At 45.7% G+C, this 15057-nt stretch overlaps 1 protein-coding gene across 1 annotated transcript in view; it reads left to right on the top strand.

The window, feature by feature from the left end:
• The window catches only part of MAP3K12 (mitogen-activated protein kinase kinase kinase 12), a 122970-nt gene that overhangs the window by 71299 nt on the left and 36614 nt on the right, over positions 1–15057 (top strand). Inside the window, exon 2 of the mRNA XM_028721558.2 lies at positions 12341–12839. Coding sequence (XP_028577391.2) covers positions 12377–12839 — 463 coding nt within the window. The 5' untranslated portion in view covers positions 12341–12376. The remainder of the gene's footprint in view (positions 1–12340; positions 12840–15057) is intronic.

The raw sequence follows: 15057 nt of genomic DNA, 5'->3' as shown, positions 1-15057 counted from the left end.
CTACATGCCCATTTGTTTCTTGTCCGTCTTTCCCCCCCCCCATCCAATCTATCCATCTTTGTTATTAATTCTCTCTGTTGTCTTTATTTGTCAGTGCCTTTTAATCTCTGAGGTCCAGTTTCTTGCAACCACAGCCCCTCCTCCAGTTAAAGCCGTCCCCCTTTCTTTCCTGAAGACTGAATTCTGCCGTTAAAACAAATATTTGCTTGGTTACCATTCCTGAGAAGGGGGCCATGCTGAAACTAGCTTGCCAAAAGCAATCGAGGTTCCCTAAACTAGAAAAAGGGTGCCATCCTTCCACCCCCAACCCGTCCCACTGATTGCACTGCTGAGAATCGGAATCAAAGCTGGTGTTCTGTAACGCTCTTGCCCACCTCATTTAATAATAATAATAAACATAAATAAATTTATATGCTTCCTATCTGACTGGGTTGCCCCCGTCACTCTGGGTGGCTCCCAACAAAAAATAGTAAAAACACAGTTTTGCTTCCTTGGCGAGATTTGGGGGAAGCCAAAATCAATTGAGAAAGTAGCCCCATTGTCTGGTGCCGCCCCTGATGCCACATGCTTCTACAAATGCCAGCTGCAAGGAGGCTCCCATGGGGCACTGGGCTTCATTTGCATACGCACAGTTTATGAGCCAATCACTAGCCTCACCAGAACTCTACAGGACAGTCACATGGGGGAGGGAGCAGAGAGAGAGAGAGAGCGAATATGTGCAGCCGCTCCATCCATCCTACAAAGAGTGGTGTTTTTTTCATGTATGGGCATAGCCAGGCTCTTGGGACAGAACCCAGCCTTCTGTTATTAGTGACGGAAAGCCTGCTTTTCTGTGACTACCCAGGGCAAATATGAGCTAGTTCTCCCTGGTGTTTTGCGCGTTGTCAATAGAATTACGGGAGCTCTGTCTCCCACGCACATCATTGCCTGGGGTTGCATCTGAGTTCTGTGGACGGTCAGCTGTCACCTGGGTCCCAGTTTATCCCGCTGTGCCACAGTCTTCTTGCATGACCTTGGGCAAGTCATGTAAGACTGGCTGGTCTTCAGTTCCCCCATTATGGGATAATACCCCTGGCCCTGCTTCTCATTACAGAGGAGCGATGAGGATAAATCCTTTAAAGGCTATGAGTCAGTCCAGCTCTAAGGAGATGAAGGGCTGAAGTGAGAGAACCACGTACAGGGAAGGAGATTGAAGAGAAGAAAGGAGTCCTAAAGATTGCAGTGGGATGGGAAATCTGTGAATACCCACTATGTAATAATCAGTGTATGTGTTGCTTCTGTGTTTGAGCAGTTAAAAAGCTGGGCTATAGTCCAGCCAGAGTTAAGCAATTTTCAGTTGTTCCAGTGGTGGAGTTTAGGGCATACAATATGGAGAAAATAAAACATACCAACCTTTGAAGGTTGTTGTAAGACTTTGAAGGCAATGCAAGAGGAACAGTCACTAAAGCTCTAAATTAATGTGGTCAGTATTATTAGGTGTTATTTACTGAAATTATAAGATCTTAAAAATTCTTGGCTTTGGGTGGAGTTGCCTGTTATGATTAGATAAGAATGCCCTTAAAACGAGTAAAAATGTCAGCATTCTTAGATAACTCCATTCTCTATAGAGCTGAGAATGACTTAAAAGTTTAGCATAGTTATACACCAACAGACGTTGACCTAATAGGCCAGGAGATAAGTTTATTAGGCCAACATCTGTAGGTGTATAAATATGCCAGTTTTTGAGGTAGACAGAAGTGTCGTCTTCCAGAAATAGTTGCCAGAGAAACCAGTTGTGCTATTTCTGTTACTGTAGCTGTATTGAGAATATATTCTTTGTATTTGCTTCTGGCTGCTGAAAAGTTCTGTGTGGCCTAGAAATGTCCACAGTGCACCTAGAGAAATTGATCTTGTTCTTTTCAATCACCTTGCTTTCTTTCAGCTCTCTCTATAGCTGAAAACGAGTCCCTTTCTTGCTAAGTAAGAATTCTATGTGACCCAAAAGTTCTCCGTGATTAATTCCATGTTGCCCAATTTCTTTTTTTTAACTTTTTTATTTTGTTCATTTTGATCTTCTTGCTACTGCTGTCTCGGTTAGGTGGGGAAGAGTTCAGTGTAGCTCAAAAGATTGCAGAATACGGCAGCTGTGAAAGTGGGGGAAATGATGTCACCTTGTGTGCACGCACCCCTTCATCTATAAACATAATGGATAATCTGTGGCTAAGATACCACTTGAAAAGAAGACCTGGGCAAGGCTGGGATTAGAAGGATAAAAATGACGATTTGTCTCCTGCTCTTGTGACCTAGTCTCCATCCCACGATCTGTATTTGTTGTCTGAGCTGATTATTTTTAGGCTTAAGCCTTGGGTCTTTGTCCAACCCAGCATTCCCCAACCCAGTGCCCTCTAGACATTTTGGACTACAATTCCCATCATCCCTTGCTGGCTAGGACTAATGGAGGTCATAGTCTAACAACACCTGAAAGACACCAGGCTGAGGGAGGTTGGTATAGCCTATCTTTAATGCCCGTCACAAGTTTCAGCTTTCTATTGTCTCAAACACAGAGTCTGGGCTTCAGAAAGTTAAGCACAAATGCATGCACACATATGCAGTTTTTCAAGGCCACTGGCTAACCCTTCCATGGGCCTGATGCACAGCACTTTGTTCTGAGGTATAGACTTCGTGTGTGTGTCAGTGATTAGAAAAGAGCTTTCCCTTTCGAAAATGTATAAAAATGTGTCAAGTAATTGTTGGAGATGCGGAGACTCAGGAACTTTCTACCGTATGTGGTGGATATGTAGGGAAATACAGGTATTCTGGGAGAGTATCCATGCAGAACTGCAGGTATTCTGGGAGAGTATCCATGCAGAACTGCAAAAAATGCTAAAGATCTCTTTCAATAAAAAACCAGAGGCCTACCTCCTGGAAATAACAGATTTGGATATTCCGCAAAAGAGGAAGGGTATCTTTTTATATGCGCCGGCGGCAGCAAGAGTTCTGATCGCGGCAAAATGGAAGAGTAACGAAATCCCCTCTATACAAGATTGGATCCAAAAGCTGACAGAATATGCCGAATTAGATGGTCTATCAGAAAAAAAATAAAGAATAAATCAAAACAGGAATTGGTTTCAAAATGGGAGGTTTTCAAAGAATATCTGAAAAATAAATATAGTAGTTTAAATTCTGTTGCAGCATTTGAGGAACTTCAGTAATAGTTGCAAGGCAGATATACGAAATTAGATATATAAAGTTTAATTATGATAAAAGTGTGTATTGGCAATAAGTATTATGAAAATAGACGGGAGGTTGGGTCTTTAGTGTTAAGACCAATATATGTTATATTGTTTGCTAAGAAAATTATGTGTCTATAGTTATTCCTGTGTGTAATTCGGTATTGGGTTTTTTTTTCTTTTTTCTTGTTGTATCAATAAAAAATATTTAAAAAAGAAAAAGAAAAAAATTGGCCAGTGGAAAGGTTTCCCTTTAGTAATGGCTTTGAGTCCTCTGCCAGATGGCAGTTCTGCTCAGATTGCAGCCCAGATAAAAGAGGAGGACAGGTTCCAGGAACTGGAGGCTTCCCACAGCAGTCCTGGTGCCCCGCCGCTAGGGTAATGTAATCTATTTTGGTGCTTCCACCTTGGATGGGGCAAAATGATTCAAGCATGCAGGTTCCACAGAACTCTTCAGCACAGAGAATGGAAAGGGCATCTGCTCTGCATTCACTTAGCTGAGTGCTGTACTGCTCTACATGCCCTCTTCTCCTGTCATGGCTGCCACCACGGAGTGAATTCAAACAGTGCTCAAAAACCTAAAAATACCAGGAGTGCTTCTGATATTAATCATTTCTATTTGTACGTTCAAGGCAGGAGTAAGGAAGAGAGCAGAAAATAACCAATTGCAGTGATGTGTCTTCGCCATTTCTGAAGCACCTCTTCAGATCTGGATAAATACAGGTTTCTGACTTTCCAGATGTGGTTGGCAGGATGCAAATTTAAAAACCTGTGCATGCGCTAAGGACACCCTCTGCTTGCTCCCTTAAGTTGTGGATAGGAAGGGGACGTGTTTCAGAAGGAACCCCAATAGTCAACCCATGAGAGAATACACAAACAACAAAGGAGGCAGATGGTGGATGAATTCAGCACCATGGAGAGAGCATGGGCGACAGCGAAAGCTGTGAATCAAGGGCATAGCGCTACCTGCATGGCAAATTTAATAAACCAGTTCCAAGTGGCTCCCAACAGAAACATTTGGGAGCCTGTAAATATCTGGGGCACCAGTCAGAGAGGGAAGAGGTTTTAGCTCCACCCCCACCTCACCCCATCTTTCAGTTCACTTGTAATTATGGGAGCCTTTTTAAGTTTAATATTGGGATAAAAATATGATGATTCCTCAGATGCCAACTCAACAAACTGAATGACTATTATTACACTTTTAAAAAATGGGCCTGTATACTGAGAGTATGTGTGCCAAAGGCCCAAACTCTTCTGTTTTAAATATGAAAGAAAGGTGACTGGCCTATAACCATATGTATGTAATTGCAACATATTTTTACAAATCTGCCTCCCCCCCAAAAAAAACCCACTTGAAAGATTTATAAACTATCCAGTGCTGGTCTTACTCAGAGAAGACCCACTGAAATTAATAGACATGATGAACTTAGGTTGATTAATTTTCCTTTTTGGAGACCACTCTGAATTTTGAGTATAGTCAACGCTGGGCTCTTGAAACCTTTCTAACAATCCTGCTATGCTCATCCCTGAAAAGAGAATCCTTAGGATTTTTGTTCTTCAAAGAGGTGGAGAGTGATCCCACAGGAGCAGGCTTTGTGCTGGCTGCTTTAAACTTGACCACATGGCAGCTTGCTTGGTACAGGAAGCCATTGATCAGGAACAATGTGCTGTGTACAGACCGATGCATGCAAACCTTTCTCGGGCAGGTGTCCAAGAATTAGGACAGCTCCTCTCATCCCGAAACCCTGCATAGGCAGGCAGGCAGGCAGGCAGGCATTTTTGTATTTATTTACTCCATAGAATTATAACCTGCTTCGCAGCTCACATTCATACAAACAGACGCATTAAAAACAACACAATAACAAGCAAACAAAAGAGCTGGTTATCCATTCATTCATTTATTAACAAGCAAACAAAAGAGTTTAGTTAGAGCATGATCAAGTGTCGACTTGTTGTTTTTTCCATTATTGAAAATATTAATAGATGCTCTGCTGACAGACGTCATCTGGATCATTACTGTGGTGGTGCTGTTGTTGTTGTCACCGCCTCCTGCCTCTGTCTTGCCCCTTCTTGCAGGGCAGTTAAGGACACTGTGCTGGTCCGGGGGGGGGATTTATCGTGAGGCATGGTCAGAGTCTGATCCTGGGTCAAGGGTCTGGAGACTATCCTCCAAGGGCAAAGTGGGGTCCAAGGCAAGGAGCCGGGCATGGTCGGGAACTCCGGAAAAACAGGTCTGGGTGCTGGCAGAAACAGGTTTCCAACGACTTTGCTCCCGCAGCCTGGGACTGGGCTGACTGGCCTTTATCTCCTCTGGGGCCTAGGGCAGTCCCGGCCCACAGGTGACTCGCCTCTCCTGGCCTTAAGGCGAGCACTCCTCCTGCGAGAACTTAGTTCCCTCCGCCTCTCTGCCCTGAGCCTCTGCAGCTCAGGAGAGGCTGGAGGGTTATTGGACCCAGGGGGAGGCTCACCTTCCCCTGACAGGGCTGGGAGAGGCGCACCTGCAGGCAATGGGTCCTCAATCACCTCCAGAGCCAGAACGGATTCAGCTGGTGTCTGCTCCTGAGGATCCGGCACAGGTGCGGGCCCTTCAGATTCAAGGCACTGCCCCGGCCCTGGAGGCGGGGACTCCTGTGCAGGCTGGGATTCCTCCAGTTCAGCCTCTGAATCAGATTCCCAGGCCATCACAGACACAACTAGAGCCTTGGTGGACCAGGCCAAAGGTCCATCTAAGCCAGCATCCTATAGAAAGGCCATAAGCAGGACATGAGTGCAGCATATCCTGTGGTTTCTTGCAACTGGTATTCAGTGGTATCCTGCCTCTTGGTGGTAAATGGCACCATGACAAGAACGAGGGCAGTCCTGTTGGACCTGAAGCTGCCAACTGTGTTCCTCTTCCCTTTGCTCCTTAAAACACCAAGCAGCCCTTCCGCAATCCTCCTTGCCACTTGATGGCAGCAAGTGGAATCAAACCATCTTCTCCAGCCTGGAGTTGAGAAGGGACATAGATCCTCCTTTGTTGTATGGGGGGGGTTTATTTGGGGGGGTTGGTTCCAAAGCTCAGTACAACTGTGTGTATGTGCTGCCGAGACCATATAACACCAGTCTTGAAAGACCTACATTGGCTCCCAGGATGTTTCCGAGCACAATTCAAAGTGTTGGTGCTGACCTTTAAAGCCCTAAACAACCTCAGCCCAGTATACCTGAAGGAGCGTCTCCACCCTCGTCGTTCATCCCAGACACTGTGGTCCAGCTCCGAGGGCCTTCTGGTGGTTCCCTCCCTGTGATAAGTGAGGCTACAGGGAACCAGGCAGAGGGCCTTCTTGGTGGTGGCGCCCGCCATGTGGAACGCCCTCCCATCAGATATCAAGGAAATAAAAAACTATCTGAATTTTAGAAGACATCTGAAGGCAGCCCTGTTTAGGGAAGTTTTTCATGTTTGATGTTTTATTGTTTTTAATACAGTGGTACCTCGGGTTACATGCGCTTCAGGTTACAGACGCTTCAGGTTACAGACTCCGCTAACCCAGAAATAGTACTGCGGGTTAAGAACTTTGCTTCAGGATGAGAACAGCACAGCAGCGGGAAGCCCCATTAGCTAAAGTGGTACCTCAGGTTAAGAACAGTATCAGGTTAAGAATGGACCTCCAGAACAAATTAAGTTCTTAACCCGAGGTACCACTGTATTCTGTTTGAAGCCACCCAGAGTGGCTGGGGAAACCCAGCCAGGTGGGTGGGGTATAAATAATAAATGATGATGATGATGATGATGATGATGATGCAAAAATCACAATGTGGGGAAAACCGTGCAGCCAGCCAATGCCTCTACGTGGCTCCATCCTTATTTCAGACATTGTGATATGTTGGCATCAGTATGTCGCGATGTTTAGCTGGTGATATATCGCAATGTTGTAAACCAGATATCGCCCAGCCACAGTTGCACCCTACATCACCCCATTGCAGTGGGACATCTACAGCACCCGGATGTTGTTGGGCCATGACTTGAATATCAGCAATCCAGTCTAGGGACCTGATGTCTGACATCATCGGGAGGGCCATATGGTCCTCATCCTTGGTTGAGAGCATGAGTTATGAGCTCAATTCACAGCTCAGCCATGAACTCACCAGATGGGCTCGCACCTTCCCTGCCACATGGGGAGAATAAATGCCGACCTTCCTTTCTGAACACGTGCTCTTTCCTCCTGTATTGTAATACAAACCAAGGTGCTTGCTGCAAGCATTGCTGAGACGATCTGCACAAAAGGGTCGATACAAATGCTAAAGTTTATTCAAATCTTACAGTGCTTATGAGAAATGTTTGAGCTTGGGGTTTAGGGAATGATATTCATGGCTGGTCATCTAGCTTTGCACATATACATGTACTGTTGTGCAAGGAGGAGACAGGATATGATACATTTAGAAGATTTTTATTGTGATTAATGTAGCACCATCAGTAAATGCTTTTCTCTCGCGCAAGCACACACACAATCTTTTGTGTTCCTTAGCTTTTCAACAGCTTAGTTCTTCTTTTCCTTCTGAAAAGAACCAAGATATATTGCATCTAGGTGGTGTTTTTCCCCCAAGTGAGAGATTTTTTCCCCTTGAAAAATAATGGCAATTGACAGCCATGGGATATGAGAAGAATTGATTGCTTTGGGGCCCCATCTAAGGCTAGAATCAGATGTAGAATTTCCTTTGCACACCATAAAACCCTGGCCTTGATCTCCCAGAAGAAGGAAGCCAGCAAAACCACCTCTCCACAGGCTCTCAACATGCTGTCTCGGCACACAGATGTTTCCATCAAAAGACTGCTTCCCGCTGTCTTTTTTTTTTATTTTATTTAAACAAAACCCTCCCCCACCTCCATCACTTCTGATGGACTTTGAATTCTTTTCATCTGACATATGCCTGTCATCTTCTGTTTCCCGTTTAAGATAAAATATCCAAAACTTGTTTCTTCTACCTTTGGTTTTTTGATCCTATCAAGGCCATATCTGCAACGGAGGCTTCTCTGCCAGGGCTAATAGCAAGAAGAATTCTTTTTTTAAAAAAACAACACAAAAACCCCTGCCTCTATGCCTCAGTTCTGATCCGATAAGGTCTCACAAGGGCTGTTATTTACAGTATTAGATTCGCCAAATATTGTGTGGTACATTCAGCATCCTGTCTAGTTGGGCCCTCTTGCTTGCAATTAATTTTAAATATTAACATTTCTTCTATTAGGAATATTAGCAAGGTGATAAATAAATGGGTAGCCATTTTTGAAAAGGCAGCCTGTTTAAAGCATGCCAATTTTTTGTTTAATATGTTTATATGCTACCTTTCCACATGATACAGTAGTCTGAAAGGTGGGTAACATAAATATATAAAATACCATTCAGATTATTTATTTTTTTAAAAACCCATCCTACACAGAGTAGACCTACTGAAGTTATTGGACATCGCTAACATAGTTGGCTACAACCCTAAAAATGTAAGTCTATTCAGAAATAGGTCCCATGCAGTTCCACTGGGATTATCCCTAGGTAAACAGGTAGAGGATTGCAGCCTTAAACACATAAAAATAATGAGAGTCAAGCATGGGCAAGAAAGGACGAAACTCAAAGCTGAACATTTGATCAACTGAATTGTAAATGTGGTGTGTGTGTGTGCGTGTGTGTGTGCGTGTGTGTGTGTGTGTGTGTGTGTGTGTGTGTGCATGTCCGCCCATCCCTGCTGCTGAGAGATGCCCTGCGAGTTCTCCTTTTATTCTTTTATCCATCTTCGCTTTCTGATGCTAAACTTCCTTTTCTTGCTCACTGCTCTGATCGCGTAATCCCCTTGGCACTTTTAAGACTGTCTTTGTTGGTTTCGCCATGCACTATATTAACATGAAAGCTTCTTAGCATCCTTTTTAAAGGTCTTGTGTCCTTTTCCTTCTGGCTTTCCATTAAGCGTCCCATTTCTTCCAGGCCAGCAATTCCATCTCCTTAATCAGTCCATTTGTTTGGGGCTCCCATACATGCCTTGTAGCTTTTACCCAGGCCACCCTGCTCACCCTCAGGCCTGCTTTTACTCTCTCTCTCTCTCTCTCTCTCTCCAATCTCCTTTGGTAAGGTCTCTTTTACATTGTCCATATGCAAGTCCCTTTTTTGAGATCTGCCTTTGTTACACTGCTTCCGGGGAACCAATTTTAGAAGAAAACCTCCGAACTGTTTCTCCTGGCAGCCATTTTTAACTTGTGGTATGCTGAAGAATTGATGCTTTTGAATTCTGGTGCTGGAGGAGACTCTTGAGAGTCCCATGGATAGCAAGAAGATCAAACCTCTCCATTCTGAAGGAAATCAGCCCTGGGTGCTCACTGGAAGGACAGATCCTGAAGCTGAGGCTCCAATACTTTGGCCACTTCATGAGAAGAGAAGACTCCCTGGAAAAGACCCTGATGTTGGGAAAGATGGAGGGCACAAGGAGAAGAGGATGACAGAGGACGAGATGGTTGGACAGTGTTCTCGAAGCTACCAGCATGAGTTTGACCAAACTGCAGGAGGCAGTGGAAGACAGGAGTGCCTGGCATGCTCCGGTCCATGGGGTCACGAGGAGTCTGACACGACTAAACAACAACAATGCTGCAGCCGCTTTGCATTTAACTGCTGCTGAAATCAGCTAGGGCCTGGACCAAAGGACTTTCAGACTCCTTTAGATGGACTGGAGAAGCTTAGGGAACATCACGGCATATTGCAAGGGGCTCCTTAAGCAGAGTGGGAAGCTATCGCATTAGGCGAATGCCTTTGAGCTACAGAATGAGCAGCTAGAAGTACCAAGTTCCTCCTTGTCCCAACAGGGGGGACCTGCAGCTATAGTTCTGCAATTTTTAATTAAGCCATTTTCTCCATGCCATCACAAACAATCACCGGACCCGCCCTCCCCCCTGGCTGGAGACCCAGGAAAGTCACCACTGCCCATCAAAGTAATAGTGTTGTCTAGTTCAATGGCTAGTTCATTGTTGTTGTTTAGTCATTTAGTCGTGTCCGACTCTTCGTGACCCCATGGACCAGAGCACGCCAGGCACTTCTGTCTTCCACTGCCTCCCGCAGTTTGGTCAAACTCATGCTGGTAGCTCCGAGAACACTGTCCAACCATCTCATCCTCTGTCTTCCCCTTCTCCTTGTGCCCTCCATCTTTCCCAACATCAGGGTCTTTTCCAGGGAGTCTTCTCTTCTGATGAGGTGGCCAAAGTATTGGAGCCTCAGCTTCAGGATCTGTCCTTCCAGTGAGCACTCAGGGCTGATTTCTTTAAGAATGGATTGGTTTGGTCTTCTTGCAGTCCATGGGACTCTCAAGAGTCTCCTCCAGCACCGTAATTCAAAAGTATCAATTCTCTGGCGATCAGCCTTCTTTGTGATCCAGCTCTCACTTCCATACATCACTACTGGGAAAACCATAGCTTTAACTATATGGACCTTTGTCGGCAAGGTGATGTCTCTGCTTTTTAAGGTGCTGTCTAGGTTTGTCATTGCTTTTCTCCCAAGAAGCAGGCGTCTTTTAATTTCGTGGCTGCTGTCACCATCTGCAGTGATCATGGAGCCCAAGAAAGTAAAATCTCTCACTTCCCCTTCTATTTGCCAGGAGGTGATGGGACCAGTGGCCATGATCTTCGTTTTTTTGATGTTGAGCTTCAAACCATATTTTGTGCTTTCCTCTTTCATCCTCATTAAAAGGTTCTTTAATTCCTCCTCACTTTCTGCCATCAATGTTATGTCATCTGCATGTCTGAGGTTGTTGATATTTCTTCCGGCAATCTTAATTCCGGCTAGGGATTCATCCAGCCCAGCCTTTCGCATGATGAATTCTGCGTATAAGTTAAATAAGCAGGGAGACAATATATAGCCTTGTCATACTCCTTTCCCAATTTTGAACCTCTGCAATTTTTAATTAAGCCATTTTCTCCGTGCCATCACAAACACTCGCCGGACCACCACCACCACCACCCCGGCTGGAGACCCAGGAAAGTCACCACTGCCCGTTAAAGTAATATGTTGTCTAGTTCAATGGCTAGTTCATTAGTGTTGCTTTAAATTGGGGAAAGGGACTGGGCTAAATGTATGAATACATAAGCAACGAATAATGGATGGCTCAAATAGTGGCTTAGGAATGAGACTTAACAGGAAAGAGTGTTGACTGGCTTATAGCTTAGGATCTAGTATCAAACAATATGCAAACTCATATAATACCAGTGGCTGGTTCTTGGAGCAAAAAGAGAGACATTAGAAGGATTTCTCCTGGGTTGACGGGGGAAGAAATTGCGAGGGCAGACCAAAGACTATTTCTGTATGCCACAGTTGCGGCAAGAACTTTATTAGCCCAAAAGTGGAAATTGCAAGAAAGATTGCGGAGTGGCAGGCGAAAATGATGGACTATGCAGAATTGGCAAAACTGACTTGCAGGGTCAGGAATCAGGAGGACATAAAATTCCAGAGAGACCGGAGTAAATTTATTGATTAAATTAATAATCATTGTAAAAGTTTGAAGACACTAGCAGGACTGAAATAATTCCTACGACGTAGACTTTACAGTTTAAGTTACAAATGTGAGCTATAAATTGGTAATAGAAAGCTTGTTGAAGGGGGAGAGTCTTAAGCTCGGCAGAGCATGGAAAGATTGGATTGGTGATGTAAATTGAAATTATTGTTTGATGGGAAAATGAATAAAAATGAATAAAAATTATATTTTTTTAAAAAAAATACATCTGAAAATAAAGGGGGGGGGAGGGAATCACAACAGAAATGCAGTGGACAGGAGAAGGATGCCGCAATCCACACACGCAGCAATTCTTCACTCACAATCACCTCCCAATTGCACTTGTAAGTCACATGCAGTTGTGCTCCTTGAACTGTTCCCTGTAGGCAGTTCTGCAGCAGTCGAATGAAAAGGGACTTCTGCGATGGGCAGCAACAGGGCAGGATTATGGGATATAAGACGTAACTAACTCTATGATCCAATTCCCTTTTGATATCCAGGCTCAGAATATAGTTATTAATATGTCAAAACGTTGCTCTTCAAATCCGACAAACTCAGTAACCAGAGGTACCACTGTAATGCTATTGGTAGTCTTATTCACCATGCTTTCTTTTTGTCTCTATCTCTTTCTCCCTTAGGGACCAGCTGGACGTTACCTCAAGCTAGACGCCGTCATGGCCTGCCTCCATGAGACCCGCACACCTTCTCCATCCTTTGGCAGTTTCAACACCATCTTGGCGGAGAGCTCCCTCCGCAAGCTGGACCCCGACGCCTCGGACTGCACCCCTGAGAAGGACCTGACGCCCACCCAGTGTGTGCTGAGAGATGTGCTGCCCATCGACGGGGGTGGAGGCGGGGGCAGTGGGCACAGCCCCAGTCCCAGCGAGGAGGCACACGACCAGTTTGCCAACAGCGTGTTGCAGCTCCACGAGAACGAAGCTGGCGGGGGAGGCGGGGCTGGCGCAGGGGCCTGCCCGGGGAACCCCGAGGTGCGGCCTACCCGTTACCACGCCGACCAAGTACGGATCCACTGCCACACAGGGAGCGGCTTCCTGGAAGGCCTGTTTGGTTGCCTCAAGCCTGTCTGGACCATGATTGGCAAGGCGTATTCCACTGAACACAAACAGCAACAGGAAGGTGAGGAGACAGTGGGGGGCATTAAAGGAATCTTAGTGCGATAGGAACAACAATGGAAGGAGGCAGAGTATGTCCTTTGTGTGCAAGAAAGTCCGGATTTGATCACCAATTATTGCTATTATTTAAACATTTTACTTTTTATTTTCTTACACCAGGGGTCTCCAAGCTTTCCTTGCCTCGGGCCAGTGTCTCCAGCGACAATTGAGCGGCGGGCCAGAGGGCGGGGGAGCATGCCCCTGTATGCGCACGCATATATGCTATTTCCAGTGCACATCCGGTTTGGAGGAGGCCTGTGTGCATGCACACAAGCTATTTCTGGTGCTCCTCCGACCCGGAAGTGGGTTCCCGCGCTGCACCGTGCCGCACCGGTAAGAGCAGGCGACGGGGGTTGCTGTGGGCCGGATAAACGAGTCCCTCGGGGTCTTTACTGCACATTCGTTCCGATTTGTTTGTGGGGTGGTTAATGCAACAATGAGCATTTATCCTGATTTTCTTGTGGGGTGTTTGCAAATTTTCCTGATAGTTCATCCCACACTTTTCTGTACATTCCTTCTCAACTGCAAAAAGTATGGGATTTTTTTGGTTTGATTTTGAAAAGCAGATTTGTAGCTCCAGAGTGACACGACCGTTTAAGAATGTACTTTAAAGGTGGGAACCTAAAGTTTAGCGGGTGCTTGAATTTGTCCCACAAATTACTGGCAATCTGAAAGTGCCCTAAATCAGATGTGGTGGCAGCAGGGATGTTATGCACCACTTTGGCCAGAGGCCATTCGTCTGCCCTGTGATCTTTCTGGCACATTCCTGCCCAGACAAACACGCCAACGCCAACCTCTCGGGTGGCATCTGTGCCCATGCGTGGCTCCGGCCAGCTTCACTGGTTATATAACTTGAGATGCAAAGTGCATCCTTGGGAGAATCAGTCTCCATCCTGGGGACACATTCAGTGGTCAGGGATTGCTGCAATGCGCTCTACCTGGGATTGCCTTAGAGACGGCGGCTGATCCAGAACGCAGCCATTAGACTCTTAATGTTTTCTAGCCAAAGGGGTCGTGTTGCATACTTCTCTCCTGAAAAGATCTGCACTATTTGCCAGTTTGCTTCTGGGCCCGAGTCAAAGTGCTGTTTTCGACCACTTCAGTTCTGCAAATACAAAGAACTGCAGGGAGAAGGAACATCCTCTAGCAGCGTGTGCCTAACCATTGTAATATAGATTGGGTGCGTGCACCTGCCAAGATGGGTTTTGTTACAAATCCCGCGGGGAGATTTTTCCATCCCAGACGGCAATTGTGGTAGGTGTTGCTTACTTGAATTCACTCTCAATACTCCAGGCTTGTTAAGCAGGGCAGCTTAACCCTTTCCTTACGGTGAGGTGCGTTGATTGCTTACCATGCAAATAGATGTGAGGTGAGGAACAGGATTGGATGAATGGCTGCTGATGTCACTCATTGAGATTAACGTGCCTCCATAAATAGGAAGCTACCTTATACTGAGTCAGGCCATTGGTCAGTCTAGCTCAGGCCTACAATGACTGGCAGATGCTCGCTAGTTTTTCAGACTGGGTTCTCTCTCAACCCTACCTGAAGATGCTGGGGTTTAAATCTGGGACCTTTTGCATGCAGATCAGATGATCTACTGCTGAGCTACACCCCTACATCCGGGAAAAGTACTGCCATGCAGCTTATAGACAGAAGAGGCGTATGAGGGTCCCTTACAGAATTCCCCAAGCAAAGGCTTACCTTTCCTTGCCTCTCAGTTTTCTGATGATGCCTCTTCCCATTGGCTACCCCTGCTCTAGAGTCTGCCAGTTGTGGCCTCCCCTGGCCTTGCAGCTTTGTGAGCTGGCAACCCTAAGGACTAAAAAGTAGGGTGGGTGTTGGGCATTTCACCTGTGGATGAGCTCACACCATCCAAGTGAATGTGGACCATCCTTTTATTACGATGCTGGCGTGTGTGTTCATACACAAGGGGTCATCAGCCCATTTTCTCTCACCTGTGGTCTTCTGAAACAAATAGGACAGGTATTTCCAGCTGTTACAACTGAATGACTTACATGCAGTGGTACCTTGGTACTCGAACAGCTTGGCTCCCACACAAATCAGCTCCTGAACGCTGCAAACCCGGAAGTAAGTGTTCTGGTTTGCGAATGTTTTTCGGAAGCCAAATCTCCGACATGGCTTCCGCTTGAGTGCAGGAAACTCCTGCAGCCAATTGGAAGCCG

Source organism: Podarcis muralis, chromosome 2 (assembly GCF_964188315.1).
Source record: "Podarcis muralis chromosome 2, rPodMur119.hap1.1, whole genome shotgun sequence".
NCBI classification, from domain to species: domain Eukaryota; kingdom Metazoa; phylum Chordata; class Lepidosauria; order Squamata; family Lacertidae; genus Podarcis; species Podarcis muralis.
Note: the sequence above shows the minus strand (reverse complement) of the source record. Positions and strands in the feature narration are given on the sequence as shown.